Source organism: Squalius cephalus, assembly GCF_949319135.1.
Source record: "Squalius cephalus genome assembly, chromosome: 10".
Classification (NCBI taxonomy): domain Eukaryota; kingdom Metazoa; phylum Chordata; class Actinopteri; order Cypriniformes; family Leuciscidae; genus Squalius; species Squalius cephalus.
The window spans coordinates 42,702,570-42,717,139 of NC_137131.1; the positions used below are offsets into that span (position 1 = coordinate 42,702,570).

Here is a 14,570-nt window from a genome sequence, read left to right on the forward strand (position 1 = left end):
ATAGGGACAACCCTTTTAGACCATGCGCCGGGTGCGCTGACCATTTTTCTCATCATTAAACTAGCTAAAGTGGATTCAGACACGCCCTAACTGCACTTTAGACCATTAGCTTAGATCGTTAAAATAAGGCCCTTTATTTTTGCAGACCTCGGTTTTTGTTTAATGTAGATCAGTTATATGGATCATCTGTTTGCAGGTCGACTGTATTCAGGAAATCCAGGCTAAAGTAGAGACGCCACCATTGGCCAGATTCCAGTCGATCGGAGTTCAAGTGGAGGACGGCTGGACGTGAGTTTGTTTCACTTCTTGTTCCTCGCTTACTCGTGATAAAGCCTTTGAAACACAGCTCGCTTTTTCAGCGGCCTTGGTTCTGGAGGCATTTCTCCTCATTCATTTTTCTATATGCTTTTGACAAGGTTCTTCAGGGAGAAAAAAACAGTTTTTGTAAGTCAAAAAAAGACTGTTTATGAGGAAGTCAATGCACACACACACACACACACACACTCACACATAGATTCTTTCTTTCTTTTGCAAGGATGCTTTAAATTGATGAAAAGTGACATTAAATACATGTTTAATGTTAGAAAAGTTTATATTTAAAATAAATGCTGTTCTTTTGAACTTTCTATAAATCAAAGACTCCTGAAAAAAGGATTCCACTAAATACTAATTAGAGTGATTTCTGAAGGATCATGTGACACTGAAGACTGGAGTAATGATGCTGAAAATTCAGCTTTAAAATTGTAAAATATATTCACATAACAAACAGTTATTTCAAAGAAAAATATTTCACAATATTACCAATTGTACTGTATTTTTGATACAATTTTACAAATCTATATATATATTTAAATTAAATTATAATTTCATTTCAAATTATTTTTTCTTTTTAAAACATGAAATCATTTAAAATATTTCTATTTGTTTGTCAAATTTAAAAGTAATTTATTTACATTTTTATTTTAGATTAATTTAGAGTTGATTCCTTTATTTTTTACATGGCACTCCTGAGGAAAATGCATAAGAAAATCAACTTGACTTCATTTAAACTAAGGGTCTAATAAAATCTGTCTTCGTTGTATCTGATGTCACACACAGATCTGCATGCGGTTCATGTCAACATCAGTCATCTTTATGATGGCCTAGTTTCTGCTGTCTAATGGAGACTGTGTAGTTTAATATGTCTGTGATTGATAAGGATTTCTGAGTGACCTCATTTATCTCATAATTGTGTGTGTGTGTCTGTGTTTGTATATGTGTGTGTGTGTGTGTGTGTGTGTGTGTGTGCGTGTGTGCGTGTGTTAGTTTCAGCCGCTCCAGTAGCATGGCCTCTCGTCAAGAGACGGACTCCGACACGCAAGATCTCTCGCTCACGTCCCTGACCTTCCCATCCAACTCCAAACAGACCGAGAAGAAAGTCATGGTCAACAGCGCCAGCCAATCAGTGAACTCGCCCCCCCACCTGTCCCTCGACAACGGTAACCACGACGACAACGACGACGTGGCGGTGACGACCAGCGGCCCCTCGCGACAGATCCTGACCAACCGCTCGACCACACAGAGCAGCTCCTCGTCCTTCTCGGAGAGCCTGGATCCCGCGCTCGACCCGTCGTCTCTGCCCCCCCCCGACCCCTGGCTGGACAGCGGGAACGGGACGGGGAACGGAGGGTCCCCGGCGCTGGTGACGGGGGCCACGGCGTGCCGACGGGACGGGCACTGGTTCCTGAAGCTCCTGCAGGCCGAGACGGGCCGGATGGAGGGTTGGTGCGGTCAGATGGAGAAAGAAACCAAAGAGCACCAGCTCTCAGAGGAGGGTAAGAGTGATGTGGCATGTTCTTGTTGACTGGAGATTGTAGGGCGTCCCATTTGTGGGCCACTAAAGCCCGGGACATACCAACCCGACGGTCGGCCGACTAAAGCCCCTTCCACACAGAGATTCCGGAAAATACACGGATAAAGTGACCCGGGATTTGACCCGGGTTCATTTGATTTTGGTTCATTCACACTGCCAGTGATTTTCCGGAATCAGAGAGTGTGTTCACACACAACCTGTAAAAGTCCCGCAAAGACACGTGACATCGATGTGACATGTAATGTCTCAGCAGCGTCTAAGTTTGCTTATGAGCTGCGATTTCTTATGCTGAAAAAAGCTGTGTTGTTCCATTATTGGATGAATCGGTGTTTCTAAAAACATTTTTTAACGGTCACTTGTCGCCACCTACTGGCGTAACGATGTAATTGATACAATCCTTATTTGAAGCATCAAGTTTTGTGTTTTTATCCGAACTATACATTTTATCCCAATACTTCTGTGATAATATGAGTATTTGTAACTAAATATTGTTTGTGAAGCAGTTTCGTATTCATGACACCGGCTCTCTCTGGGTCAGAACGCAGATCTGAATGTTCGCTGTGATTTTGTCAAAGGTTTAATAGACAGACGAATCGTTGCTAATAAATACTAAGATCAGTATTATTTATATACTGTTAAACAGTGCTCAGTTCATTATCAGACATTTTAAAGTGACACACAAGCTTTGATTTTTCTTAATGAAGTGCCTTAATTATATGTGTTTTGAGCGGCTCTAGTGTTTCTACCGTACAGTCTTTGTTTTAGTTCATTAGTTTTCTCTCAACACTTACATATCTCTGCTCTCTCTCTCTCTCTCTCTGTCTCTCTCTCTCTCTCTCTCTCTCTCTCTCTCTCTCTCTCTCTCTCTCTCTCTCTCTCTCTCTGTCTCTCTCTCTCTCTCTCTGTCTCTCTCTCTCTGTCTCTCTCTCTCTCTCTCTCTCTCTCTCTCTCTGTCTCTCTCTCTGTCTCTCTCTCTCTCTCTCTCTCTCTCTGTCTCTCTCTCTGTCTCTCTGTCTTCAAATTTATGCATGAGTGAAGTTGAATTGTGAAAAGGTTTTTTTTTCTTTTTTTAGAAACGAGTGTTGCGTTTTTAAGATGCTTTTTCACACCTTGAGTCTCTCTCTCTGTGTGTGTGTGTGTGTGTGTGTGTGTAGTGTTGGGGAAGGTTCGTAGCGCGGTGGGAAGTGCTCAGCTCCTCATATCCCAGAAGTTCCAGCAGTTCAGAGGCCTGTGTGAACAAAACCTGGTGGGTCAAACACACACGACTTCAGTCCTGATAGACGATGTCTTACCACACACACACACACGTCTCCAGTGAACACAATGATTAATTTCAGGGTTTTATTCACTGAGACAGAAGCAGTGGTAAGGTCGGTTCACACAGAGGCGATAATGAAATATAAAAGAATTGTAGAGTTCACACCGCAATGAGAACGAGAACGGCAATGAGAACGATTTCGGAACAGCCAATCAGAATCCATCCTGCTTTAACAAGCTCGAGTGTTTAAAGCATTTGCTTATAATTCACACATTCTAGTTCTTGGTGTGAATGGCCATTTATTTATACTGTTTTAGTTTTTATTGATATTTATAATGTTTTTTATGTTTATAATTTCCAGTTTCGTTGACATTCTATTCAAAGTTGTTGTTTTTTTATGTCTATAGTTTTATTTCAGTATTAGTTATTTTAGTGTGTCAAGTTAATTAAATGAAAATAAGAAATGTTCCCTTGGCAGCTAGCTTAAATAAAATAAGTTTATTTTATTTCATTTAACACTCATTTTATGCTTTTTATGGTTTTAGTTAACTATAATAACCCTGAATATTGAGCAGAATAAATGTGTATTTTATTAATAAAACTGCTCTCATCTCTTGCTAGTTCAGTGGAACAATTTATGATTTTATTAACAATATACGCCCGTTCTCTCTGCTTGTGTTTTATTAACGAGGCTCTTTAAAAGTTCTGTCTGTTCTGACTAAAGTTTAGCAGAAGAATCACATCAGCTTCTCCAAATCAGAAGATGGCAAGAGCGCCACACACACATCTATCACATGATCAACACGACCTCATATCTTGAGATGTGTCGCCCTCTTGTGGACAGCTGAAGAAATGCCTGTGTGAATTATTTCTTCTTTTTGTTGTTCTTCTTCACTGTTCAGAATGTGAACGCAAACCCGAGACCCACGGCTCAGGATCTGGCCGGGTTTTGGGATCTTCTGCAGCTCTCGATTGAAGACATCAGCCTCAAGTTTGACGAACTTTATCATCTGAAATCAAACGACTGGAAGCTGAACGGAGACTCGCCTGAGAAGCAGGTACAAACACAACTAATGAAACCATCAGCAGGTTAGAAATAAATGCATATGTTAAATTGTCATTTGAAACTGTCAATGTCGATATTCTCACTATTATAGTATTTGTAAATTGTTTGAATTAGCTCTTGTATTTTCCTTTTTAAGATTTAGTCATTTTGTCATATATATATATAATTTACACTGCTGGTTAAAAGTTAGCAAAGATTAAGATTGTTTTAAATGTTTGTGAAAGATTCTCTTCTGATCATCAAGGCTGCATTTATTGATCAAAAATACAGTAAAAATTTAGAATTATTATTGCAATTTAAAATAACTGTTTTCTATGTGAATATATAGTAAAGTGTAATTTATTCCTGTGATCAAAGCTGAATTTCCAGCATCATTACTCCAGTCTTCAGTGTCACATGATCCTTCACAAATCACTCTAATATGATGATTTGCGGCTCTATTATTATTGGCACTTAATTATTAATAATTAGGGCTGTGAAAAGATTAATCCAAAATAAAAGTATAAAAGTTTGTGTTTACATAATATATGTGTGTGTATGTGTATAATTATTTTGTATAATGTAAATACACACACATGCATGTATTTATTTAAGAAATATTTGCATCTATATACTGTATATATTTATATATAATTTATATTATATATTATAAATGTAAATATTTTATATATAAATAACACATTTTTCTTAAATATATACATGCATGTGTGTGTATTTATATATACAAAATAACTATACACATACACACACATAAATTATGTAAACACAAACTTTTATTTTGGATGCGATTAATCGCGATTAATCTTTTCACAGCCTTATTAATAATAGCTCTTATTATTATTATCTGTGTTGAAAAGAGTTTTTGCTGTTTAATATCTTTGTTGTAATTGTGAAATATTTTGTTTCAGGATTCTTTGATGAATAGAAAGTTCAAAAGAACAGAATTTATTTGAAATGGAATCTTTTATAACATTATAAATGTCACTTTTGATGTGTTTAATGTCATTGCTGAAGTCTTTCTTAGTGTATTGTATATTTATTTCAGTTCTAGTTTTAGTAATTTAGTACTTCAGCTTAAAATTTTCATCTAATATTAATATTTTATTGCAGCTAACAACACTTTTTTTTAACACTTGTAGTTTCAGTTAACATTAACAACTGAACGACTCTGTTTCTCATGTCTCTTCATCTCTGATCTTGATGCTGTTTAATATCTTTGTTGAAATTGTGGGGGAAAAATATCAGGATTCTTTGACTGGAAAATAATACAGGTGAAACTCGAAAAATTACAATATCGTGCAAAGGTTCGTGTAATTCAAATTAAAAGGTGAAACTAATATATTTAGTATATATAACTATATACATATGCATGATTATACTCTTCAGAGGGCTGACATTTTCTTGATTGATTTCATGTAATATTCTAATTTCCTGAGATTTTGAGTTTGGGGTTTTCATAAGCTGTAAGCCATAATCATCAAAATTATAACTTTAGCACGATATTCAAATTTTTCGAGTTTCACCTGTAGAATTTTATTTGATTATTTAAGAATTTGATTTATTTAATGTGTCATTGCTGAAGTCTTTCTTAGTGTGTTGCATATTTATTTCAGTTTCAGAAATTTAGTACTTCAGCTTAAAAAGTTCATAAAATATTAAAGGGGTAGTTCACCCAAAAATGAAACTTCTGTCAGTAATTACTCTCTCTCATGTTGTTCAACCCCGTAAGACTTTCGTTCATCTTCAGAACACAAATTAAGATATTTTTGATTAAATCTGAGAGCTGTCTCACTCCTCCATAGGCTTCTCTGTAATTGAAACTTGCCGGCCCAGAAAAGACATTGTTAAAATAGTCCAAGTGACTACAGTGGCTCAACCTTAAGTTCATCAAGCGACGAGAATACTTTTTGAGCGCAAAAATAATGACTTTGTTCAACTATTCATTTTCCTCTGTGTGTTTCTCTGAGTGAGTTCACGTAGTGTAACAGCGCAGCGCTTCTGGGTTGTACGTCGGAACGGAGGCTCACGATTGGCCAGCATCACACACATGACCAGCATCGGCCAATAGTGAGCCTACGTTGTGACGTACAACCCAGAAGCGCTGCGCTGTTACACTACGTCTACAGCTTAGGAGAATAACATGGAAGAGAAGAGATGGTTGAATAAAGTTTTTATTTTTGTTTGTTTTTGCACACAAAAAGTATTCTCGTCGCTTGATAAATGTAAGGTTTTTAAGGCTATTTTAAACATTGTCTTTACTAACTTTCCTGGTGATGGCAGATATTGATTACATAGAAGTCTATGGAGGAGTGAGACAGCTCTCAGATTTCATCAAAAATATCTTAAAGGAGAACTCCGGTCAATTTTAACATTGAGCTCATTTTTTTGTACATTTGGAGTGCTGTCAATACAGAGAACAACGACAAAAATCGGTGTTGCCTACACCGTGTTATCCTCTTTTTAAAATATGCACCCTGTTGACTTCAATGGGGCAAGTTTTAAACCTGCTTTTAGCCTCTTAACATCCTTGATGTGTCATTACAAGTGCACAGGTCATGTGAGTGATTCCTTCAGAGTGAACAGGGTGAATCTGACTGCAGTAGATGTGAAAGATATGAATAAAAATGAAGTTAATTCAGCCAGCGCTCATACCTGTATTTACATCCTGTTTTCAGTCGAAGTCCATAGTAGTCGATTGTCGAGTTCACGCGCGTGATCATAGGTAACTAACTAACTGCGCGAACTCGACAATCGATTACTGTGGACTTTGACCGAAAACAGGAAATAAATACAGGTATTTGCGCTGGCTGAATTAACATCACTTTTATTCATATCTTTCACATCTACTGCAGTCAGATTCACCGTGTTCACTCTGAAGGAATCACTCACATGACCTGTGCACTTGTAATGACACATCAAGGATGTTAAGAGGCTAAAAGCAGGTTTAAAACTTGCCCCATTGAAGTCAACAGGGTGCATATTTTAAAAAGAGGATAACACTGTGTAGGCAACACCGATTTTTGTCGTTGTTCTCTGTATTGACAGCACTCCAAATGTACAAAAAAATGAGCTCAATGTTAAAATTGACCGGAGTTCTCCTTTAATTTGTGTTCTGAAGATGAACGAAAGTCTTACGGGGTTGGAACAACATGAAGGAGAGTGATTACAGACAGAATCTTCATTTTGGGTGAACTAACCCTTTAACTTTTTATTACAGCTTTATTTCAGTTAACGAAATTACTTTTAACACTACAGTCAACATTACCAACTGACTTGCAGGTGAAACTCGAAAAATTTGAATATCGTGCAAAGGTTTGTGTATTTCAGTAACTCAAATTAAAAGGTGAAACTAATATATTTAGTATATATAACTATATACATTAGGGCTGTCAAACGATTAATCGCGATTAATCGCATCCAAAATAAAAGTTTGTGTTTACATAATATATGTGTGTGTATGGAGTATCATTATTTTCTATATATAAATACACACACATGCATGTATATATTTAAGAAATATTTGCATGTATATACTGTGTATATATATTTATATTATATATAATTTATATTATATATAAATATTTTATATATAAATAACACATTTTTCTTAAATATATATGCATGTGTGTGTATTTATATATAGAAAATAATTATACTCCATACACACACATATATTATGTAAACACAAACTTTTATTTTGGATGCGATTAATCGCGATTAATCGTTTGACAGCCCTAATATACACATGATTATACTCTTCAGAGGGCCGACATTTCTGTATTTAAAATCCTGTTTTTATTGATTTCATGTAATATATTCAAATTTTCTGAGATTTTGAATTTGGGGTTTTCATAAGCTGTAAGCCATAACCATCAAAATTATAACTTTTGCACGATATTCTAATTCTCCGAGTTTCACCTGTATGCATTAAGGCTCAGTTTCTCATGTGTGTTCATCTCTGCTCTTCCCGGCTGCGTGGCGTTCAGGAGAGCCAGAAACAGGCTCCTCCGGTGCCCAAGAAACCCGGGAAGAGTAAACCGGCTCTGGGCCGCGAGAAGAGCAACGACACCGTGGACAAACAGAGACAAGAAGCTCGCAAGAGACTGATGGCGGCCAAGAGAGCGCAGTCCGTCAAACAGAACTCCGCGACCGAGAGCGCCGACAGCATCGAGATCTACGTTCCCGAAGCCCAGACGCGACTCTGAGGGAAACACGCTCCAGAACCAGACCAAGGGCTCCGGATCACCACGCCAAACGCTGCTTCCGTCTGTCCACGGCCACGTTTACTCAGACTGAGGTGAGAGAGGGACGCGGGAATCAAGACGGACACTTTGTTTCGGGACTGCCAAGGAAATCCTCACAGAGAAATCCTATTAGTTGCAATCATTAATATAATTATTGATATGATAATTAACATTGAGAACTGGTATTATTGTCCTAAATTCTATATGAGATTGTTTTAATTGTTCTAATATTTTGGATAAGTAGAAACACACGTCCGTCACACACAGCGCTTGCATAATTCCCCGCTGAAATCCACGTCTTCCTGTTTTACGCTTGGGTTTCTGTTCTTCTTCTTCATCTCTTCCTCCAGCCGGCGATTGAACAGAGCGAAAGGCTTTTCTCCAGATCTAGGCTGAATCCGAAATCGCCCCCTATACCCTCAAACAGGGCGTCATTTGAGGGGACAGCCATTTGTAGTGGTGTCCGAAACCATCGTGGACTTTATTGAGTGCACTTATTCAATCCCACAATGCACTGCAGTATCAAGTGTACAACCGATGGACGCTCAACGGCTGCCCGAATTCACTCACTCCTTCCCATTCACTCCTTCAAGTGAACATTATTAGTGGACTAGCGTAGGGAATAGTGAATGAGGGTTTAGGGGGCGATTTCCCGGGATTTCCCGAATGTCATGTGTTTCTCCGGTCAGGCAGAGGGCGCTCTTCCCATTTCTTGTTTCATTTGTTTTGATGTTTACAGAAGTCATGCATTGTGGTATATCAAATGAAAGCTGTTGTACCTCAGTCATGTGTTCATCTCAGGTCCTGAAGTCTCACGGTTGTCGAGTTTCCATAAGTTTGTACAGGTTTTCAATCCCGATATTCCTTGTTACTTCTGCTTTGCTTTAAAGGGGCTATATGTACGAATTTTCATGTATTAATCACTTTTTTATTGCTAATGTGTGAACAGTTTGTAACGACACTTAAAAAACGAGACCTTACCTGACTTAGTTTGTCTATGAAAGTCTCTAGACTGGTTTTTATATGAAGGATTTGGGACGTTTTTTCCCGGGAAAATCGAAGCATGTGACGGTTACGCTCCCGAGAGCCTCTCTATCATTCACACATGACATTAATACTTACAATGTTCAGGATTATGAAAGAGCCATTAATGTCAATGTGTCATGCAAGGAAATTTCATATTGATTTAAACTATAGATCTAAAGAGTCTGAAATATACTTTATACTCAAACTATCATAAGCGTGTGATATTAATGAGCTCATCTGTCGTCATGATGCCGGTGAATCTCAGATCCACATCTCTATGATCAGATGATTTCTGAACCGCTGGCAGTTTTGTGTGTTTATTCTGTTATTGAGAGGAAAGCTGAAGCTCATATTTACAGATTCATCTAAGCGGCGCTCTAGCGGTGGACGGCGTCGGGATGTTCGTTAACAGTTTATCACTGCTAATCACTTCTAAGCGAAGAATAAGAGCTTCGTCGTGAGAATATCAGGGTCTCGAATCCCGTTCAGTCTCCTATACGTCACATGAGCACGAACAGTAAGAGCTGCAGTTCACGATAACGGCCACCGGTGTCACTATAACTCTACATACAGCCCCTTTAAGTAAAACAACATAACCTAATATTTTATTGAATGAAGTGCCTGTGAATCATTATTGTGGGTAACTATACGACCCTTGTAGCAATATCAAAGATGATAATATCACAATTACTCCCTAAAACACGAAGTATTGCGATAAAACTTTTTTAATAATCGCTCTGTTTTAAGTAATGAGCTAAATATGATTCTTCATTTCACTTCACAATTCAGATTCTCCTTCAAGCTCCACACATCTACGCTTGTATCTCTGATTGTCCAGTGATAACTAATATATCAGATAATAGCTAGATAACATTACTTTGCTGTAACGAACGAACACACAATTGGTCAGGTCTAAAATGTGACTCAATTTGGATTATGAATCATCATCTTTATTCATCAAAGAAGGTGATTAGGTTTGTTTTAAATATGTTTTTTATGAAAATTAAGGTATCATATCCACATATTCAGATATCACTGCTATTATATTCATTATCCTGAGCTTATTATGTTCTGCTATCTTATTTGTTCGTTACAAACTGCAAAAGTTTGGGGTCAGTAAGATTTTAGAAAGTCTCTTCTTAAATTGTGAAATATTATTACAATTTAAAATAGCTGTTTTCTATTGTAATATATGTTAAAATATAATTAATTTACAGCATCATTACTCCAGTCTTCAAAGTCACATGATCCTTCAGAAATCACTCTGATATGATGATTTGCTGCTCGAGAAACATTTATGATTATTATCAGTGTTGAAAACAGTTTATCAGGATTTGATAAATAGAAACTGCATTAATTTGAAAGAGAATGTTTTGTAACATTATAAATGTCGTTACTGTCATAAAATCATGCTGACCCCAAACTACTGATTATCTTTCCTCACGCGCTCATGAACTCAGATGATCCTCCATTCGCAGCTCTGCATTCAGTGAGCAAAAGCCCAGCAATGACCCCAGATCAGCCGCTAACAGTGATGGGCTCCTATTGTGTTTGACGGTGTGCGAACATCTCTTCAGTTTTCAGTCGTTCCTCCAGTCGTTGACGCCTAAACGTCTGAAAACCAGTTCATCCGGGATAATGGACCAGGATCATGAATGATGCATGATTATTTCAACACTTAAATCCTTTGTTTAGTGAACTCAAGTTTGATATCAGATGTACAGGAACACGAATCTTGTGGGGAAACCTGATTTATTAATATTTGACAGTATTTCCCCAGTTAAATGAGCATAGCTAGCACAAAGGTACTGCCATGAAGCATAAGTAGGATTTAAATAAGTACTATATATATTCTGTATTTAATGGCATTTATATGTCATGGTAGTATTTTTGTACTACCTTTAAATAAATTTACAAACTTTAATTACATTTTTTGTATTTATTTTATTACTGTGATTTTGCAGGGAATCAACAGCATTAGAAGAATGAGAATTAATGTTGACGTACAAAATGAATTAAAAGTAAACATTCAAATGCATTATTATAGTAATGCAAACTGGAAAAAATAAAATAAGAATTTTCCCCCAAAAAATGGTGGGTAGCTTATTCATATTTTATTTTATTCTGTTCTATTCTTTTTTATTCTTTACTATTCTCTTCTTTTTATTGTTTTATTCTATTTTATTTCATTCTGTTTATTTGTTTTTTTATTCTGTTTTATTCTCTTTTTTTATTGTTTTATTTTATTCTGTTCAATTTTATTTCATTGTTTTTTATTTTATTTTATTCTGTTCTATTCTTTTATTTTATTCTGTTTATTCTTTTATTTTATTCTGTTCTATTCTCTTCTTTTTATTGTTTTATTCTAATTTCATTCTGTTTATTTGTTTTTTTATTCTATTTTATTTTATTCTGTTGTATTCTTTTGTTATTCTTTTTTATTCTGTTTTGTTTTATTTTATTTTATTCTGTTCCATTTAAGTTCATTCTGTTTATTATTTTATTTTATTCTGTTTTCTATTTGATTTCATTGTTTACATCATTTCCTTTAATTGTCTTTATTCATGAGCAATTGTTCACCGAATGCCTCCGGTAGAGTTTTGAATCTCCGGTCCCGGTCCGCTCCACATCCGCTCGATCCGTCTCCACACACCGCCGTTCTGTTCAGGGATTCAGGAACCGGATGTGTGTGTGATGAAGTGGTTCCGATGAAAACAGACGAATGTTTCACACAGACGTCGTCAACGTGCAAAAATACACTACAAACTCATTTGTCTGATTTTTATTCTAATATTCACTCTATAGATATCACCTTATGATCATTTCTATTTCTCGGATCAATCTTTTTCTATGGAAGCATCATTAATCAGTTGAATGTGTTGAGTGTGTCCTCTGACAGCCTGTGTGTTCTCTAGTGTTTCAGTGCTGTGAGACTGATTTTCACAGATGTTTGATTTCTCCCATCGTCTCACTGTATGTGTTCACATGCGATCTCGTCATGTTTTGTGGGCTTCCCTGAGGACGACCTGGGTTACATTTACCTGATGACTGACAGACAGAAACTGATGATTGACAGCCTCTCTGTTCTTGCTGCTCGGACACTGATAAAGTGTTTTCCACACCTGTGATGAAGTGGTGAAACACAGGTCACGAGACGTCGATCGGCCCTCTCTCTCTTCAGCCGTGTTTATGGGGGTCGACGAAGAATAAATCATCTAAATGCAAGAGTTTGTAGCAACAAGATTTAAGATTATTATTATTATTATTATTATAAAGATTGATAATCAATATTTTATGAAACGAGCACATATTTTACTGACTAGGATTTGTTGAATATGTCTAATGCTGTATGAAGTTTAGGCTGTGTATGTCAGGGTCTTTTGTTTAGTAAGAAATACAGTAAATCTGAGTTAAGTTCAAATGTGTTTATGACTCTTTATTCTTTCTCAGCGTGGATTATGAACTGACCAGTTGCCATATATATATATATACACACACACACACACACACACACACATATATATACAGTGCTATGCATAAGTTTAGACACCCATGCTAAAGTTGACTAAAAAGAGGAATAAAAAATCATCTTTTGGAAATTGAACTTAATGCCTTAATTAAAAAAATTAGGAAAAATCCAACCTTTAAGGACACCAATTTTCTTTGTGAATGAATAATGTATCGTAAATAAATAAATGTTCTTCCTTAAAATACAGGGTGCATACGTTTGGACACCCCTATGTTAAATTCCCATAGAGGCAGGCAGATTTTTATTTTTAAAGGCCAGTTACTTCATGGATCCAGGATACTATGCATCCTGATAAAGTTCCCTTGGCCTTTGGAATTAAAATAGCCCCACATCATCACATAGCCTTCACCATACCTAGAGATTGGCATGGTTTTATTTCAGTTAGCCTAATAGCTGGTTTGATTTGCATTGAGAGATGATCTTATGGAAAGTACCCCATGCCAATCTCTAGGTATGGTGAAGGCTATGTGATGATGTGGGGCTATTTTAATTCAAAAGGCCAAGGGAACTTTATCAGGATGCATAGTATCCTGGATCCATGAAGTGACTGGCCTTTAAAAATAAAAATCTGCCTGCCTCTATGGGAATTTAACATAGGGGTGTCCAGACTTATGCACCCTGTATTTTAAGGAAGAACATTTATTTATTTACGATACATTATTCATTCACAAAGAAAATTGGTGTCCTTAAAGGTTGGATTTTTCCTAATTTTTTTAATTAAGGCATTAAGTTCAATTTCCAAAAGATGATTTTTTATTCCTCTCTTTAGTCAACTTTAGCATGGGTGTCTAAACTTATGCATAGCACTGTATATATATATATAGAGAGAGAGAGAGAGAGAGAGAGAGAGAGAGAGAGAGAGAGAGAGAGAGAGAGAGAGAGAGAGAGAGAGAGAGAGAGAGAGAGAGAGAGAGAGAGAGAGAGTGTGTGTGTGTGTGTGTGTGTGTGTGTGTGTGTGTGTGTGTGTGTGTGTGTGAAAAGAATGCAAAACACTGCATCTAATTAGGGTGTTCAACTCTGGTGGTCAGTTCATAATCCATATATATTTAATATAAATAATAAAAATATATGATAAAAAATATTGTAAAATATATTGTACATTATAATACAAATATATTATATTATAGTTTTATTATTATTATTATTATTTCCTGTTTGAAATGGGAAACAATCCCAGATTCCCAGAGGTGAAATATGAGCACTTGTTTTCAGAGTTTAAGGGAATGATGTCGGGTGTTTTTCTGCACATTCCTGCATATGAAAGAGTGAGATCTGCCACAGGCCTCGAGGAAATGCATCACAAATCTGATCTGGAGGCAAACAAACACTGAACCGTTTCCTGCAAAACCGGCATTTATGGAAAGACCCTTTTCATCCAACGGCACCTATAATTCAGACAATGTTGGCAAAGTTACACTTTGTTATTGAGAAGCAATTTGTTATTCAGAAACATAATGGTCCATAATAAAAAAAAAAAAAAAAAAAAAAAAAAAATATATAATATAATATTTGTATTCTAAGAATACAGTGATTACTAGTCTAGTATTGGATAGAAATTTTAAATATTAATATTTCAGCCAAAAAAAAACAAACAA

At 36.3% G+C, this 14,570-nt stretch overlaps 1 protein-coding gene across 3 annotated transcripts in view; it reads left to right on the top strand.

The window, feature by feature from the left end:
* Window positions 1-11,877, top strand: part of dlgap4b (discs, large homolog-associated protein 4b) — a 135,723-nt gene extending 123,846 nt beyond the window's left edge. For all 3 annotated transcript variants that reach the window (XM_079882972.1, XM_079882974.1, XM_079882973.1), the window contains 5 exons: window positions 197-288; window positions 1,306-1,814; window positions 3,007-3,098; window positions 4,013-4,168; window positions 8,163-11,877. In XM_079882972.1, the coding sequence (XP_079739098.1) occupies window positions 197-288; window positions 1,306-1,814; window positions 3,007-3,098; window positions 4,013-4,168; window positions 8,163-8,381 (1,068 nt within the window). In that variant the 3' untranslated portion in view covers window positions 8,382-11,877. The remainder of the gene's footprint in view (window positions 1-196; window positions 289-1,305; window positions 1,815-3,006; window positions 3,099-4,012; window positions 4,169-8,162) is intronic.
* The last annotated feature ends 2,693 nt before the right edge of the window (window positions 11,878-14,570 follow it).